Source organism: Lontra canadensis, unplaced genomic scaffold (assembly GCF_010015895.1).
Source record: "Lontra canadensis isolate GAN:19392208 unplaced genomic scaffold, GSC_riverotter_1.0 scaffold15, whole genome shotgun sequence".
Lineage (NCBI taxonomy): Eukaryota > Metazoa > Chordata > Mammalia > Carnivora > Mustelidae > Lontra > Lontra canadensis.
In genome coordinates this window covers 5,253,334-5,267,552 of record NW_022631009.1, presented here as the reverse complement: position 1 = coordinate 5,267,552, position 14,219 = coordinate 5,253,334, and the positions used below count along the sequence as shown (strand labels likewise).

The following is a 14,219-nucleotide window of genomic DNA, read 5'->3' as shown; positions in this document are numbered from 1 at the left end:
GTGAAAATGATAAATTGAATACATTGCCAATGGGATAGGGCAGAGGCAGGATCTGAGTCTAGATCCACCAGGTCCGGAATCGAGCTCCTAGCCAGTCGACTCTCTCCTGCTGCTGATGGTCCCATGCGGGATAGGACTTATTCCTGTCTAGCTTTTTGTTACACAAACACATTATGGGTTCCCAGAGGGCTGGGTTGGAAGGCCTCTTAAATTTTTATTTACTTCAGTTCCTTTTCTACTTTTGAATTCTCTTTTGCAGCATCCCTATAAAACAGTCATCAGTGTCATATATTTTAAAGGAACTAATAATAGGGAGTTCATTTTTCTCCAAAGCAATTTATTTTATCTTTATATCATTGTGACTGCATGAAAATTCCTTCTTAAGCTGCATTAGCTAAACTCTCTCTTTAGTTTCTACCTGTTGGTCCATTCCCTTATCCAAGTAGTCTTAATTCATTCTCATGAGACATGTGATGTCTTACTGGACATGTGATCATTGCCATATTGCTGTTCTCTTACCCAGATGAACTATCTGATTGTTCATGACAAGGGGGTTTTGAGGCCAGGCCTTTGATCTTTTTTGGTTGATTTGCTCCTTCCCATTTGATAGCTTGAACCGGGCAATGCTATTTAAAACTGTATTATCTATCTATGTATCCATCTACCTATCAATCATCTGTGGTAGACAGAATAATGCCCCCTCAAAGATTTCCACATTCTAATCCTTGGAACTTCTGAGTATGTTAACTTACATGGCAAAAAGAATTTTGCAAATGTGATTAAGTTAAGGATGGACTTTGAGATGGGGAGATTATACTGGGTTATCCAGACAGGCCCAGTGTAACCAGAAAGATCCTTGTTAAGAGGGACAGTTGAGGTCAGAGTGGATGGAAGATGCTGCATTGCTGGCTTTGAAGATAGAGAAAGGATCCTGGAGCCAAGGAATATAAGTGACCTCCTGAAGCTGGAAAAGGTAACACAGCAAATTCTCTCCTAGAGTCTCTATAAGGAATGCAGTCCTGCACACCACTGACCTCCAGAACTATAACATAATACATGTACATTGTTCTAAGCCCCAAAGCCTTGTGGTAACTTGTTACAGCAGCAAAAAAGAGACTCATACACTATGTATCATCTGTCTTTCAATGTAACATGATACATGCAATGAGGTAGGCTGGTACATGAAAGTGAAGAAGACAGTGACAGAAGAAGAATTGCATTTTAAAGAATGTCTTTTAAGGGAGGGCACAATGGAATCCCTGGTATTAGGGGAAAATCTAAACGTGTACATTTTGGAAAAGCTCCTCAGTTCACTCTAATCCCTTACCTTGTGCCTGCCTCAGTTCCTTTCTTCTTCGTGTGCAAATCATTGCTCAAAATCTCTGAGATTTGCTAGACCACTCTGAGAGGGGTATTGACTGCTATTACTGAGTAGATCCCTATTTCCAACCTGCTAACTTGAAAATGTGTTTCATATTGGCACCAGGAGAAAAAAGTATATGGAGACTAATGCAAATCTATCTCCACAAGGAGACAGATAAGGCAGAGCACATGTGCTGCTGATTGGAGGTCAATAACATTGTCTTTGCATAAGGAGAACAGTATGTCCACAAGACAGCAGGGAAAACAAAAATATTAATAATTTCATGAGAGTCCTATGTCATACAGGTTGTGTTGATGCTACATGAATATGAAGGACACACCTAGGTAACTACCCCATAAATTGAGAACCCTGATGATCAAGTTTGAGTTTCTAAATAGATACCATCCAAATTTTCTTTTTACTGCAATTGCTTTTGAACTTTGACCTTAACGCTGCAGGTGCTTCTCATACTTGGGAAGACAAGGGAATGGGAAGTGGTAACTTCCCTGTGCAAGTAGGTAGTTATTTATGGATAAAGATACTGAGTGACTATAATGTTTTCTCCCAGAGCTGGGATTACAGGTTTCAAGTGATGCTAGATGCTACGTTGTCTGAATACAGAAATATCAGTACCAGAATTTCAATCCAACTCGAGTGCTTTGTCTGACTGTTTTGTTAGCCATAGCACCACTTCTTAGTAGACTTGCTAAAATTACAATTTTTAAAAATTTATTTGGATCTTTTTAAAATCTCTGCCATCTCCATCATACTTAAAGCTACTTGGGGGAGGGACCATGTCTATTTTACTCACCTTTATACCCCAAGCATTTAACAGTGCCTGCACACAAGAGCCCCAAAGGAAGTTTTTTTTTTTTTAATAAAATGAGTAAAAGAATGAATGACAATATGATAAGTACACATGAATAGACTTAGAAAAAGGATATGTTTAACTGTCAGCCGAATCAGGCTGTCTGAAGATTCTTGAGTGGAAACTATTAATTAAGGGTGAATTTCTGCCTTAGCAGCAACTATCTAAAAACCGTGCATTAAGTAATGATCAAATAGCAGTCATTCTACCTTATGGTGATGACCTTACATTTTACAAGACACTTTACCGGCGAATAGACTGGGATACCTGGTACTAAACAATAATTTTTTAAAACTTTGTTCCAAAATAAAATCAGGTACATAATTTATAGTGCCTAATACTTATCTCCTTGACTTGGATAGGAGATGTTAAATTTTACAATCTGTTCTATATAGGAAGAGAACGAGTCTGCAGCTCATACTCTTAGGACCATATAAAATATACATATGTTTATATGTATATATTTCTCTCTATATATTTCTATATGCATTTGCATGTTAAATTACATACATATTTACATATATATTTAAAATACATTACTATATTTTAGTTTCTTGTTAATAGCTATATATATATATAAACACATGACTATCATCACTGGCCATTAAAAACTTATTCAGATTTTAAGTTCTCATAGGAATGCACAAAATTGGGTGGCTGGGTTATGGACATTGGGGAGGGTATGTGATATGGTGAGTGCTGTGAAGTGGGTAAGCCTGATGATTCACAGACGTGTACCCCTGGGGCAAATAATACATTATATGTTACTAAAAATAATTATAAACACTTTTTAAATTATTTTTTAAATGCACAAATTAAGTAAAATATTTTTAAAAATCTGACCTTGATGAGATTTTTTTCCTACCCTTTTCTGCAGCTTTTTGCATTTGAAACCAGTACATTCATTTAGCTCCCACCAAAGCTCAGCTTTAAGCCTAGCTTAGTGCCTGACACTCAGTAGACCCTCGATAAATACTTCCTCTCCTCATTGCCAAATACTTTCATCTAGGAAGTGATGCTTTCCAGTTTTCATGTGAACCAGAGTAGCATTGGGTAGATGGAAGAGAAAGCCAAGGTAAATTTTGTTGTCTGTCCTCGTATAAGAATTTAAAAGTCTATGATGCGTGTATTTTCCAAATTAGTCCAAAATAGTACATTCTACAGCATTAATATTTCAACTCTCTGAGACCCAGCATAATACATGCTCTTGCCAACTCTCCATTATGCTGCATAGGTTTTCAAGGGCTAACCTCATGTGTGCCAAGAACACCCTTCTCTCTTTCAGGTTAAGTGTGATTCTGCACCAAAGACATCCCAGTGACAATCACAAGGACGTGCAACCTAATGCCAGTGTCAGGGCAGCTTTTGTGCATGCCCTTGGAGATCTCTTCCAGAGCATCAGTGTGTTAACCAGTGCACTTATTATCTACTTTAAGGTGAGAATGTTTGCATTTACTCACTGTCATCCTAAGTTTATAGATTAGGTAGTAGAGAAGCCGACCTGTCAAAATTAACTTAAATGAGGGTGGACAGCCTATGTTTGCCTATACCAACTGCTCTGCAGGGTTTACACAAGCAAACAAATATTCAAAGCCTGAAAACTTAGCCTTTCCAAATTCCTAAGTGCTGTGCTTTCAACTGTAGGGCTACAGTATTTCCAGAAAGTAGTTCCTTTTGTCATGGAGTTAAGGTGGACAGCAATGGGACCATGGATACCTTAAGATTCTTGGGTTGTATGCAACAGAAAAGATGTCTGGCTTGCTTAAACAAAGATATATTTATTGGATGAAATTTACTAGATGTACTCTTGGACAGAAATCAAGGTAGAAATAAGGGCAACTTTGGGTATCTCAGATTTTCGAAACTTATCCACGTTCTGTCCCAGGCACCAATGCAGACATGAATGTGACTCAACCAAACTTTTTCCTCTATCTCTTGTCATTCTGATGGAGATTCACATTTCTGGGGAAAAGAGTCCAACAGACTAAGGTTGGGTCTTCTACCTGCTGCTTGGCTGGGGAGGGAGAGCACCCGACCAAGCGACTGCCCCACCAGTATCACCCACAATGGGGAAAGATAATTCTCCTCCCCAAAGGAGGAATTAATAAGAATTATTAATTAATAAGAAGTTGGATGGATCATGCATGCCTTTGACCCTAAACAAACATTTGCTACAGATATGTTATATCAGGAACTAACAGAAGTGGGTTGGGGTGTAGGTAGGGGGTAATGAAGAAGAAGGGCATTAAGCTCTGTCATCTGTATCTTGATCATCCAGTTAGCAAGGACCAATCATTTTTACTAAAAAATGGAAACACATAAATAAAAATTACAAAGACATTATCATTGAACGCTTTACGTTTAAGGTGAAAGTGATCAAACCTGTACTGGTTAGTGGAGTTGAGAGTTTCTCAGAGGTACTGAGGCATGGACTTTTCTATGGAACAGAACTTCATCAAGGGCAGAAGAGCAAGTTAGTCAGCCTGAGGCTAAGGGTGCCAGTGGTGAGACAGGGCAAGAATGAGGCCTCAGCTCATACTCTTAGGACTTAATCAAAGATGCCTGCTGCAAATATATGTCATCCTGAAGAGGGAAAGAAAGGAACAAACCCCAGTCTGCCAAGACCAAGCTCCAGCTGAACCTCGGTCCTATGCAACCTCTGGGCAGGACATACTCTTTCTTCCCAACATGAGGAAGGCTGGAAAACCATTGAATATTGTATAAACTTGTGCGTATTGGGGCACCTGGGTGGCTCAGTGGGTTAAAACCTCTGCTTTGAGCTCAGGTCATGATCTCAGGGTCCTGGGATCAAGCCCCGCATCAGGCTCTCTGCTCAGCAGGGAGCCTGCTTCCCCCTCTCTCTCTGCCTATCTCTCTGCCTACTTGTGATCTCTCTCTCTGTCAAATAAATAAATAAAATCTTTTTTAAAAAGTGCATATTTTCATCACATACTCTGGGCTTCTATTAATTTGAGAAAAGTCAAATCAGGCCTTTGGAGAGAACACTCAAGGATATTTTCCCTGTATTTCTTAAATTTACTTTTGACATTTTTTCAGTCATGGATAGTTTGAAGCTTAAAGAAAGATTGAGTCTCCAGGAAGTCTTGGCTCTGAGTTGAAGGTCAAGTGTCAGGGAGGTGAAAGGATGCTAGTGTGAAAAAGAAGCAGGGACATTTACTTATTCTATTAATCAGACTTTTTGCATGGAAGGCCCAAATTCAGTTAACTGAAGTCCCTTTATTTTCTAGCCAGACTATAAAATGGCTGACCCAATCTGCACATTTGTCTTTTCCATCCTGGTTCTGGCCAGCACCGTCACTGTGTTAAAGGACTTTTCCATCTTACTCATGGAAGGTAGGAGTGATTTTATTATTATTTCCAGGGTCAATGTTTTCTCTTCCTTATAATCACAGAAGGGAATGGCATCAAGACATGTTCACCATTAATTCACATTCTAAGGAAAATAAAAATTTATAAGGAATTTTGTGAAAACAAATATTATGATTTTTATTCATATGGGAACAAGTAAAAAGAACTGGCTTCTCTTTCCTCCAGCAACTATTAAATGATATGGCACAGTATAAAAACTATTTGTACAAATGCTAAGGACAGATATTGAGGGAGATATTGCAAAAATATAAGGTCCTCACTAAATATATGGAAAATACCTAAGAAAAGTGGAATGATTTCTCTTGCATGCAGCATTATAACTACTATAAAGGGCTTGCCTCAAACCCTGGTTAGACCAGGTCAGCAATGTTCCCATTTCAGTGCATCAGAGTCACTTGGGGTCTGCTGGGTCTACCTCACTATTCCTAACCAGTAGGTCTGGAGAAGGCCCAAAAATTTGAATTTCTAACAGGTGCTGATGCTGCTGGTCCAGGGACCACACCTTGAGAACCACTGGAATAGTCTTTTCATGGCACTTAAAGGGTAACTACGTGAGGGCACTAGAAAATTTAATCAGAATTAGACGTTTGCTTCACATCAAGCATTTGGATGATATAACAGATATAACAGATCTGTTATATCAAGACCTTGGCTTGAACTTTTCTTTTTTGTCCAGCACATTTTGACATAAGGCCAACACAGCCTCAGAGCACAGGTGCCTTGATCAAAGCCCACACTTCCTTAGCATTCACCACCAAATACACATTTAAGGGTTTTGTCCTGTTGGCCCCTATAACTGTTAGAGTACTTGTACTTAGTGAAGTTTTCTAAAAATATAGAAAGGTACAAAATTAAAGAAGTTTCCCCACTCCTCCACCTTTGAAATCTCAATCACATTCTTCAAGGGTAACACCTACTAGTAAGTTGGCATGAACATGTCCAAAAATATTTTGCATTTACATATATATGTACCTGAAATATATATGTACTTATATACCGTGCGTCTTTTTTTTATACAAACAGAATTATGCATTGATACAATATTTTGTTCTGCACCTTGCTTTCTTCGATTGGAGGTCTTTCCACATTAGCACATACAGAAATACACCCTATTCCTTTCCATGGTACAAATATTCCACTGTCTGCGTGTACCTGCTTATTGCTGGATATTAGAAATATCAGTGTAATCATAATTCTATACATATATATATTTTTAGTGCTTGTATATCTGTAGCATAACTCCTAGAAGTGGTATTGCTATTTCAAAAGTTATGTGCATTTTACAATTTGATAGATATTGCCATTTCTGCCAAAGATACCGTATCAATTTCTCTCCCACCAACAGCATTTGAGAATGCCCATTTCCTCACATCCTCACCACCAAGTATTACCAAAATGTTGATTCTTGTCTAATCTGATAGGTGAAATATTATAGGTTATTGATTCCATATGCATTTCCTTCATTACAAGAGATATTGAGTGATTTTTCATATATTTATTAGTCTGGGTAATTATTTCTTAAACACTAATTTGGGTATTTTCCTGGGTGCATTGATATGTCTGCAGGTTCCCCCTCAGGAAAAAAAAAAAATTCTAGTATATGATGGAGCACTGAAGCCAGTGGGAACATACCCTCTTGCTTGTCAACATTATTTTATAGAGTAAAATAATTAACAGTAGATTTGTTTTCTCCACAAAAGTAAAGAGATAATCAAGGCAAGAGGGAAGGGGCTAGTGGGATTGTGATTCCATCTCAAGGGTCCGAGACAATGGCAACAGGTCTTCAGAGGGTCACATGACACTCCTCAGAGATGACACATTAGGCTTAATAGTCAACTCTGGGTTGTAAGACTTAGTCTCTAACATTCGTGTAACATTTCATACTCAGAGCATGAACATGAGAATCTGATGTCCCCCTTCTCTATCTGGCCTTAGCAATGGTTCGTAACCTCTCTGACTCCCAATTCCCTCTCTTCCAATTAAATAGGAATTGTGACACTGATAATTAAGCTATTAAAGTCCTTATAACTATTAAGTAAGCTAATCATTATGAATACAGTACTTAGCCTAAACCTTGACATATGGTAGTTTCTCAATAAAGGTGCATTATTATCATTACACTACAACAAGGTCAACCATGACTCCATACACATTCTATGGCTAATCTAAGAAATCTTTTAATTTGTTTCTAGTGCCCTGAGCTTTGTGCAGCTCACAGAGTAAAAGAACATGCTCTTTACTACCTCCATTAAATAATATGAAGTAGGATTAAACTAAACTCAAACTGTATTAGCCCCGAGAACAAAATCCCCATGAGCAAGGTTTTAAAATACTGGAAAAGGAGGGTTAAGGATTCCCTATTCCTTTAAGTAAGCTGTTCTTGAGTATCTGTTTATTTCAATCCTTTGGGAAGCTTTTTAAAATACTTATGCCCAGGCCCCATATGCAGAGATTGTGATTTAACTGACTCAGGTCAGGGCTGGCTTTGATATTTTTTTAACACGCAGCCAAGCTTGAGAACTCCTGCAAGGTAGAGCTGCACAGTGGTTTGTAAATGTTAATGCAGTGGTTCTCAGATTTGGCTGTGTGTTAGGTACCAGATGGGCTGTAACAACAGTGATGCTTCATTTTATCCCCAGAGGATCTGACTTAATCGGTCTTGGGTGTACCCTGGTAATCAGGATTCCTAAAATCTCCTCTGATGATACTAATGTGCCTTCAAGGTGGAGAGCCACTTTGAAAGCGTGTCGATTTCAGACCCCCATCCATAGACATTTTCTTCGGGACGACTGGAATGGAGCTAAGGCATATTTATTTTTAAGAAACACAGCAGGTGTTTGTGTTTTGTATATATGATTGAAGTAGAAGCTAAAAGGTGGTCCTCCTTAGAAATCTCTTCTACAGCATTCTCTTTGGGTCATTGTTAGGTGGCAGGGATTTAATTATTCCATCAACTGGCTTTATCAGTATTATGCTGGTTGAGCTGATCCCCCCCGCAAAAAAAAAACTGCATTAAACTGATGTGTTTTATAATTCTAACTCACCATTGGCCTGGCTTCTCTCTAGCCAAAGCAAGGACACTTACACTTTCATATCCTCTCATCTTCCAAATGACAATCCTTGCAATATCGGAAAAAAGTGATCCTTCTGCCCTGAGATTTCACTAAGGCTGGAGGAACCCCAGTTCCTGCAGCCTGAAACAATAGCTGATTGGCTGACAGGGTCCCTACCTTCCTCTCTGCCTCCATCCCATTCCTTTCGAAGCAAGGATAATGTCAAATTCTTCTATTATAAGATCCAGACATTAAACCCTGACTAATGCACCTAAATCAATAGCAATTCTATAATCTGAATAATAAGATGGCATTATAATGTTAGTATCAACTATCAACACAATTCAGTAAGTGACCCATTGGATAACCACTATTTACACAGCATTGCAAGTGTACAAAGAACAGACATTTTCCCATTTGCTCCTCAAAGAACTCAAGTGTACCTACTGCTCTTACCAGCCCTATTTTAATCACAGATGTGCTGAGGATCCAAGAAGTTCCAAGATTTCAGTAAATTCATGGTAGTTGTGGTCAGAATGCTAACCTGAAATTCTTTGATACCAAGTCCCATGTTTCTTCATTTTGCTTTCCAGAGTGTATGCAAAGATCATTATTAGAAAAAGCTCAGTTGGTTTAATAACACACCCTGAAAACAGAGAATGATTACTATGGTTGGGTATTGCATAGTAAAGTCTGCAAACGTTCTTTGATGTCAAACTCTTTGAGTCACATGAATCCGAATCGTAAGCATCTAAAGTCAGAAACTAGAGAAGGGGGAGCACGTTGACATTCTGGAGCAGATTTTGCAGCCCTATCTAGCCATGTGGATGAGCTGTACTTCATTAACTAACGAGCAGCCCCCCTCCCTTTCCTCCTGTCAGGGGTGCCCAAGAACCTGACTTACGATGGGGTGAAGGAGCGCATCTGGGCGGTGGACGGAGTGGAGTCGGTGCATGGCTTGCACATCTGGTCTCTAGCCATGAACCAAGTGATCCTCTCAGCTCATGTTGTTGCAGGTCAGTGCATTCTATAAATAACCCCCAAAGTTCAGTCCTTGTCCCGTAAGCTCAATAGTTCCCCTCCTTTTTGTAAAGCTGCCCTCAGTGTCCTTTGCCTACCAGAACAACGGTTTCCTTTTACCAAAGGCCTTTGAAATCACCCCTTGTCAATGTTACTGTAGCAACAATATTGAAGGCACCCCCTCAAGGTAGCAGGTAGAATAAATGGTTTAAATGCCTCCCAGACTTCAAGGTCGTAGACTCTGAAAATTAGACCTCGCCTGTTTGACTTGGTGCCCAATCAGTTAAATAAAGGACTGAAAATAAAAAGGGGACGGAGCCTAGGTCCCCTCCTTAAGGTTCTAACAAGCTAAGAGACGTGCTAGCAGGGTTTAATGGCGGTTCCCCTCACTGGATAGTTAGAAATTCTGTGATCATGGGAGATAATTCTTAGGACATTGGGTTTATTTTAAAAACTATTTTCTCAGGTAGAAGGTGATTTGTTCGTTCTGTGTCCTTGGGCTGGGAACATAGGCAGTGGGGGAGGGGTGGTGAGGGCCTCCCTCACTGCCTCAGGAGACAGCTCAGGCGAAATGGTATGTCAGGCAGCTAACACATAACTCTAGAAGTCAGAGGAAGGCCCCGGCAATGACAGCAACAGGCATTTGAGGACTCTGCTTTCTTAGACAACCTCATCTCTGCTGAGAGGCTCAGATCTGGCTATCGGTAATTTATAGCATCCACGACACCAATATTTCACTGCAGATGGAAGAGTCTAGTAAACAATCAGGTTACTACGGAGGGAACCTGACAGCCTCTTGATACATTTTTGGACAAGAGGAAAGATGACAGTGAGGTTGCTGCTCTAAGAAAAATCTGGGGGAGCTCTAAATGCTCCCATAATATAATGTTGATGAGATACAAGGGCTACAACCCCAGAGATCTCTGGTGACTGGTGGAAAGGGCTATATGAGAAATAAACAGGTTTGTGTTACCTTTCTTCAAGCCTTATCCTCCCTTCTACGCTCAGCTGCTAAGCGTGCCAGACCCCAGAGAGAACTGTGGGAGAGTTCCCATAGTGATGGGTACTTTGCTGCACTTGAACTTCCCCGTCTTGTCTGTGTGAATGGAACTGATTGTCAGAGCCAATACGGCTTCTTCTGAGTGCTCTGCTTATGTCCCTCCCCATTGGGTGCAAGACAAAGTACTTGAAGAGGGGAAATGGAGCAGTCACCCAGGTGTGTGCAATCAGTGCCCATCTCCCCGTGGTCCTTTCTCAACAGCAGCCAGCCGTGACAGCCAGGCCGTTCGGAGAGAGATTGTTCAAGTCCTCAGCAACAGCTTTACGGTGCACTCACTCACCATTCAGATGGAATCTGCAGCCGACCAGGACCCCAACTGCTTTTTCTGTGAAGACCCCCGGGACTAGCTCAGTCACAACGTCAACTGTTCGGGTTTGACAGGCCACTATATGCTGCTCTGCAGTTTCCAACACAGAAGAAAGAAAGAACCAAAGGAAGAGGTTTGAGAAATTCATGATACAGTCCAGTGCACATTTTATCCTTCTTCATTGAGCTCTGCCCACCGTAAATGAAACTCCAGTGAGATTCATCAGCCAATTGGATGATCAACTCATCGGTCGTTGTGTTCAGTTACAGCAATGTGTGTATAGCCTGTCCCTGACTGGGGCTGAAATAACGGCTGTTTGTAACCGGAGGCGATAAAAAGTTCCCCTCCCTTCAATAACGCGTCCTGAGGATGGGTGGGTAAAACTGAAGTTGGGAAAGTCTTACTGGGAGTTGGCCCCTAGGAATTCTCCCGAAACGTGCGAAGCAAAAGAAGAAGAGCAAAGTTCAGGGGGACTCTGGAGGTCTCAGACCTCACTATAAATTGACTCTCTCACGCGGTATAATATGATTGGGAGCAGTACCTTTGTGCTTCCTACTCACATCACTATTACCTAAATGGGGGTAGAAAGGTCCTCTTTCCCTTTTGTTTACAAATTATGTTTTAATATGTCTGAAACTAGGGGTGACTGGGTGGCTCAGTGGGTTGAAACCTCTGCCTTCGGCTCAGGTCATGATCTCAGGGTCCTGGGATCAAGCCCCGCGTTGGGCTCTCTGCTCCGCAGGGAGCCTGCTTTCTCCTCTCTCTCTGCCCACCTCTCTGCCTACTTGTGATCTCTGTCAAATAAATAAATAAAATATTTTAAAAATATGTCTGAAACTATTGAATGACATTTTACTTATCTGTATAAAAGCTCTGGACAGATGAAAAATTATGAAATTGTTGCTTTTTGAGTGTCTTCCTGTAGTATGACCTAATAAGAAAACAAGGATGCACAGAACATCAGAGTTCTTATCCCAGGTCACCTGGAAAATAATTTAGTCAAAGAATTAAGAACTCCCAGGTCTTCAATAATATTGTTGGAGTCCCAACTACTGTCCAGATATTATACTAGGCTATTTAGATGTGTCACCTCATTTTATTTGAATGCCAACATTGGAAAGTTAGAATTAATACCATCACTGTATAGCTAAGGACATAGGCTCACAGAGGTTAAGTACCTCAACCAATGTCATTTATTTGCTCATTCATTCAAAAATAATTTGTCAATGTGGGCTATGGACTGAGCATTGGTGAATTATGTCAATATGGCCTTTGTGTTCGTGGAGCTCCTTCCCTTTTGTTGGGGAGACAGGCATTCCACCAGTAACCACCAGGAATATCCTACGAATAGTGGCAAGTGATGAGAGAAGAGAGCTTGATTTAGAATGGGGCAAGTCAGTGGAGAGCCTCTGTGAAGAAACAGCATCCAAGTTGAGACTTGAATAGGTAAGTAGGTGATAGCCAAGTGAATTATAGGAGGAAGTACATTCTGGAAGAAGCAGGAACATGAGTGGGCACCAAGGAGAAAGAACTTGGTGCATGGGAGGAAATGAGAAGGCCCTTGTGGCTAGAGGGTGCGTAAGGGTAAGGGGTGCGTTAAAAAACATGGAGGACACAGAGGAGGAGAGAGGAGCAAGTGCGGTGGGCGAGGCAAGATCCTCTCATTCAGAGTCATTGATTGTATCATTCCATGCTTCCAGCACTAACTGTAACTCACCACCTGGACACAGTAAGGTAAAATAAAAGATGTGCAGGCCTATGTCCTGGAAATCCTGAGCAGTGGGTCTGCTTTGGAACCTAAACTTTTGTATTTTTTTTTAATAAATCCAGAGACAGTCTAAAGATTAGTTGGAGTCTAAAAGAACTTCAACAGGGGTGCCTGGGTGGCTCAGTTGTTAAGCATCTGCCTTTGGCTCGGGTCATGATCCCAGGGTCCTGGGATCGAGCCCCGCCATCGGGCTCCCTGCTCTGCGGGAAGCCTGCTTCTCCCTCTGCCACTCCCCTTGCTTGTGTTCCCTCTCTTACTGTTTCTCTCTGTCAAATAAATAAATAAAATCTTAAAAACAAATAAAAGAGCTTCAACCAAAGGAGGTCACTGAGTGGAGGATTTAGACACATACCCAGATACCTACAGGAGTATCTTGAATTGCAAACATGACATTGGGGTATAAAGGGGCATTGCTGTGTGGGCATGGCCACTGAGGCTTCATGTCATTCAAGTGAAAGTCACTTTGGACTCTGCCTTATCTCTGGAATTTCCCTAGACAGATAAAGAAAAGGGCATTCTAGACAAAGAATGGTCTAAATGTTAGCTGGAGTCTAAAAGAACTTTAACAGGGCCACCTGGGTGGCTTAGTTGTTAAGCGTCTGCCTTCAGCTTGGGTCATGATCCTAGCGTCTTGCTATATGGAAGGTATACTCATGCTACCTGTTAATTTCTTTACATTTTATTTATTTAATTGACAGAGAGAGAGATAGTGAGAGAGAGAACACAAGCAGGGGGAGTGGGAGAGGGAGAAGCAGGCTTCCCACTGAGCAGGGAGCCGGATGCAGGGCTCAATCCCTGGACCCTGGGATCATGACCTGAGCCAAAGGCAGACACTTAATGACTGAGCCACCCAGGCACCCTTACCTGTTAATTTTTTTTAAAGATTTATTTATTTATTAGAGGGAGAGAGAGAGAGCGCGCACACACAAGTGGATGGGGCAGAGGGAGAGGGAGAGAGAAACTTAAGCACTCTACATTGAGAATGGAGCCTGATGCAGGGCTTGATCTCAGGGCCCTGAGATCACGATCTGAAGAGAAACCAAGAGTTGGACGCTTAACCAACTGCACCATGCAGGTGCCCCTGCCTGTTTATTTTTATTTCTATGTGGCAAAGGAAACTTTCAACTCTGATTTTTAAACCTATATAATTTTTACATTACTATTATTAATATTTTAGAGAACAAAAGTTATGCCTTTGATGATTTTTATGTCAATGTCAGCATCTAGCAGGGCGCTGGAGACCTAGCAGGCATTAAATAATTATCGAGGCAATGACTGTGGGGCTTCGTGTGAGCCCTGTCGTTATTTTTCATTTACATCTGTATTTTTCTGAAATTTTGAGGGCCAAAAAAACGTTGACTTTGATGGAGCAGGTCACATCTGTGCCATC

General features: G+C 40.9%; 1 protein-coding gene across 1 annotated transcript in view; it reads left to right on the top strand.

Moving 5' to 3' along the window:
* The window catches only part of SLC30A8 (solute carrier family 30 member 8), a 31,999-nt gene extending 20,734 nt beyond the window's left edge, over nucleotides 1-11,265 (top strand). The window contains exons 5-8 of the mRNA XM_032858742.1: nucleotides 3,517-3,667; nucleotides 5,480-5,585; nucleotides 9,556-9,690; nucleotides 10,956-11,265. Of these exons, the coding sequence (XP_032714633.1) occupies nucleotides 3,517-3,667; nucleotides 5,480-5,585; nucleotides 9,556-9,690; nucleotides 10,956-11,101 (538 nt within the window). The 3' untranslated portion in view covers nucleotides 11,102-11,265. The remainder of the gene's footprint in view (nucleotides 1-3,516; nucleotides 3,668-5,479; nucleotides 5,586-9,555; nucleotides 9,691-10,955) is intronic.
* Nucleotides 11,266-14,219: the final 2,954 nt, after the last annotated feature.